The sequence below is a fragment of the Arachis hypogaea genome, chromosome 14, assembly GCF_003086295.3.
Source record: "Arachis hypogaea cultivar Tifrunner chromosome 14, arahy.Tifrunner.gnm2.J5K5, whole genome shotgun sequence".
NCBI classification, from domain to species: domain Eukaryota; kingdom Viridiplantae; phylum Streptophyta; class Magnoliopsida; order Fabales; family Fabaceae; genus Arachis; species Arachis hypogaea.
The window spans coordinates 126,570,347-126,573,224 of NC_092049.1; the positions used below are offsets into that span (position 1 = coordinate 126,570,347).

The following is a 2,878-nucleotide window of genomic DNA, read 5'->3' on the forward strand; positions in this document are numbered from 1 at the left end:
CATAAAGTAAAACTATTTTTAGATAATATAATTATAAAAATAAAAATAAAATAATTATTTATATATTTAATATTTACTATCAAGTGTCAAATTAATAAAATTATTTAAAATTAAAAAAAGAAGAATGTTAGGGGCCAGTAACTTTTGTGATTTGTAGCCATCAAATAACCATCAAAAATAGTTTTAATGGTGTGAGATTGGTATGAGATTTCATCCAATAACTCACTTTTCTTTGCTGGTTATCTGCTGGCCAGAATTTAACAAAGTTGCTGGCCTCCTAAACTTTTTCTTAAAAAAATACTTAATAAGTTTTAAAATACTATTTTAGTTTTTAAAATATTTTTTAATTTAAAATCATTACTTTCTTATCCAAAAATAATAATTATTTTTTAAAAACTTTTTTCTATGGTTTCCAATCCTGCACTTGTCTTACTATTAATAATATGATAATGATGCCAATTATTTTGATAAAACTACGCCTACCCATAACCCCTTCATTCTTTTGACTCTGTTTCTGCATCTATGGCAGAGGCAAATCTAAGGTAACTGCAGCATCGCTTTGGACTTTTTCATGCAAATATTCGAAATTTCCTTTTCTTGTGTATATCAGCATAGTGTTTATATTTTGTGTGATTGTTTGTGGCTTTGTGCTGTTAGATATGCTGTTGTTACAGGGTCAAATAAAGGGATAGGATTTGAGACAGTCAAAGAGTTAGCCTCAAATGGAATCAAGGTGGTGCTCACTGCAAGAGATGAGAGTAAGGGAATTGAAGCCATTGAGAAGCTCAAAGAGTGTGGTGTCTCTGATAAGCTTGTGGTTCTTCACCAACTTGATGTCACTGACCATGCTAGCATTGCATCATTAGCGGAGTTTGTTAAGACACAGTTCCCGAGACTTGATATCTTGGTAAGCATAGTGGTTGCAGTTTAGGGTTTATGATTTAGGACTTATGAAAAATGAAAAAGAAATGATACTTAGAAAAGCCTTTTTTGTTAGTTTTATACGAAAATAGTACATGATTCATTTTGGGTTAGTACTTAGTCAGTATGTTTGCACAAAAAATATATATATATAATTTGTATTTATATTTACCAGAATTCATTTGCATGTATATTTTTTAAAATTTGTACACATAAATTTATAAAATTTATTTGTTGAAGACAATTTAGTATTTGTGTTGGCCAAATGATGACCAAAATTACTAAAAACTGCTGGTCCTCTAGAGTAATCTATTTGCTTCATATTCTTTTGCAGGTGAATAATGCAGGAATCAGTGGTGTCAATCCATATGAAAAGGTCAGTGAATAATTTATCTACCTTTTTTCTTGTGAGATGCGACTCATAATCCTCTCGAAAAGATCTGAGATTCTTATAATATGGATGCAGGATGAACCAAGATTTAAATGGGAGGAACTAACACAAACTTATGAGATGGCTGAAAAGTGTATATTGACAAACTACTATGGTGCCAAGAAAACAACTGAGGCATTTCTTCCACTACTTCAGTTATCAAATTCACCAAGGGTTGTTAATGTTTCCTCTGAAGCAGGGTTGATAAAGGTACAATAATTCAAGATCATCAAATCTCTTCGAATTTTTATTCAATTTAACATGATGTTGCCTATGGGAAAATGCAATTATGCATCATATTGAACTTACTGCATTATATACTAACTTTTAGTTAGTCAACATTAACCAACTTTAGTATTTAGATTTATAATTTAGAATTTAGAGTTAAAAATTTATGATTTAAGGTCTTAAGATAAACAAAATAATTAAAAAAAAGTTGTATGATTGATGCTGAAAAAAGTTAGCTACCTAATACTACTCTTTCATTATTTCAGTATCTACATCACATTCTCAAAATTGGCAAAATTGTTTTATGTGGCATCACAGAACATATCAAACAAATGGGCTAAGGAGGTGCTTGGTGATGCTGAAAACCTTAGAGAAGAGAAAATAGATGAGGTGCTCAAGGAGTTCCTCAAAGACTTCAAAGAAGGCATACTAGAAATCAAAGGCTGGCCAATTAACATGAGTGCCTATAGGGTCTCAAGAGCAGCAATGAATTCTTATACAAGATTCATGGCAAAGAAGCACCAAAACCTGGGCATCAATTGTGTGTGCCCTGGTCCTTGCAAAACAGACATAACCAGAAACACTGGTACTCTTTCTGCTACTGAAGGTGCTGCAAGTGTTGTGAGATTAGCACTTCTACCTGATGGCTCACCTTCTGGCCTTTTCTTTATTAGAAAAGAGTTGTCAAGTTTTTGAATCATTTTATTTATAAAATGAGGATAATTTGGTCATTTAGGATTCAATTTACCAAGTTTAAAGTATCATGTGGTTGATTTATTATTTTCTTTAATCATTATTATTTTTGTTAGTAGTTGGTGCATGATTTGATGAAGATGGTGACAATATTTTCAGGTAAAGACTTATGTACAGTTATTTTTATGTGAAGTTGATAGTTGAAAATCATTAGATAATGAGTTAGTCAAACTTGTCAAATCATCTAACAATTCTCAAATATCAACTTTACATGAAGACAACTGCATGTGAGTGTAGTTGGTAAAACATAGCAGGAGATCAGAAGAAAGAGAGTGAGTGGTTGAGAGATGAAAAGGAGTATGAGATTAGCAAAAGGAAGATGAATTGATTAAGCAGACATATAAAAGTGGTTTCAGAGAAGACCCCTCAACTATGTCATTTACAAATGCAGTGGTTTCTCTCTTACTACTCATAATTCAAAAATGTAAAGTTGGTACAATTTTAATAAGTATTGTTGAAACTTTCTTTTCAAATCATAAATAACATAATTTGCAGTGTATTTTGTTTTTCAATAACTTGCTTTAAATTTGTTTAATTATTTGCTCG

At 31.1% G+C, this 2,878-nt stretch overlaps 1 protein-coding gene across 1 annotated transcript; it reads left to right on the forward strand.

Annotated features, from left to right (window-relative positions):
• Window positions 1-420: 420 nt before the first annotated feature.
• LOC112744049 ((+)-neomenthol dehydrogenase-like) lies at window positions 421-2,387 on the forward strand. Its single transcript, XM_072214879.1, has 5 exons — window positions 421-542; window positions 658-907; window positions 1,256-1,297; window positions 1,388-1,561; window positions 1,898-2,387. Exons 1-5 carry the CDS (start codon window positions 523-525, stop codon window positions 2,273-2,275), a joined length of 864 nt encoding a protein of 287 aa, XP_072070980.1. The 5' UTR covers window positions 421-522; the 3' UTR covers window positions 2,276-2,387.
• Window positions 2,388-2,878: the final 491 nt, after the last annotated feature.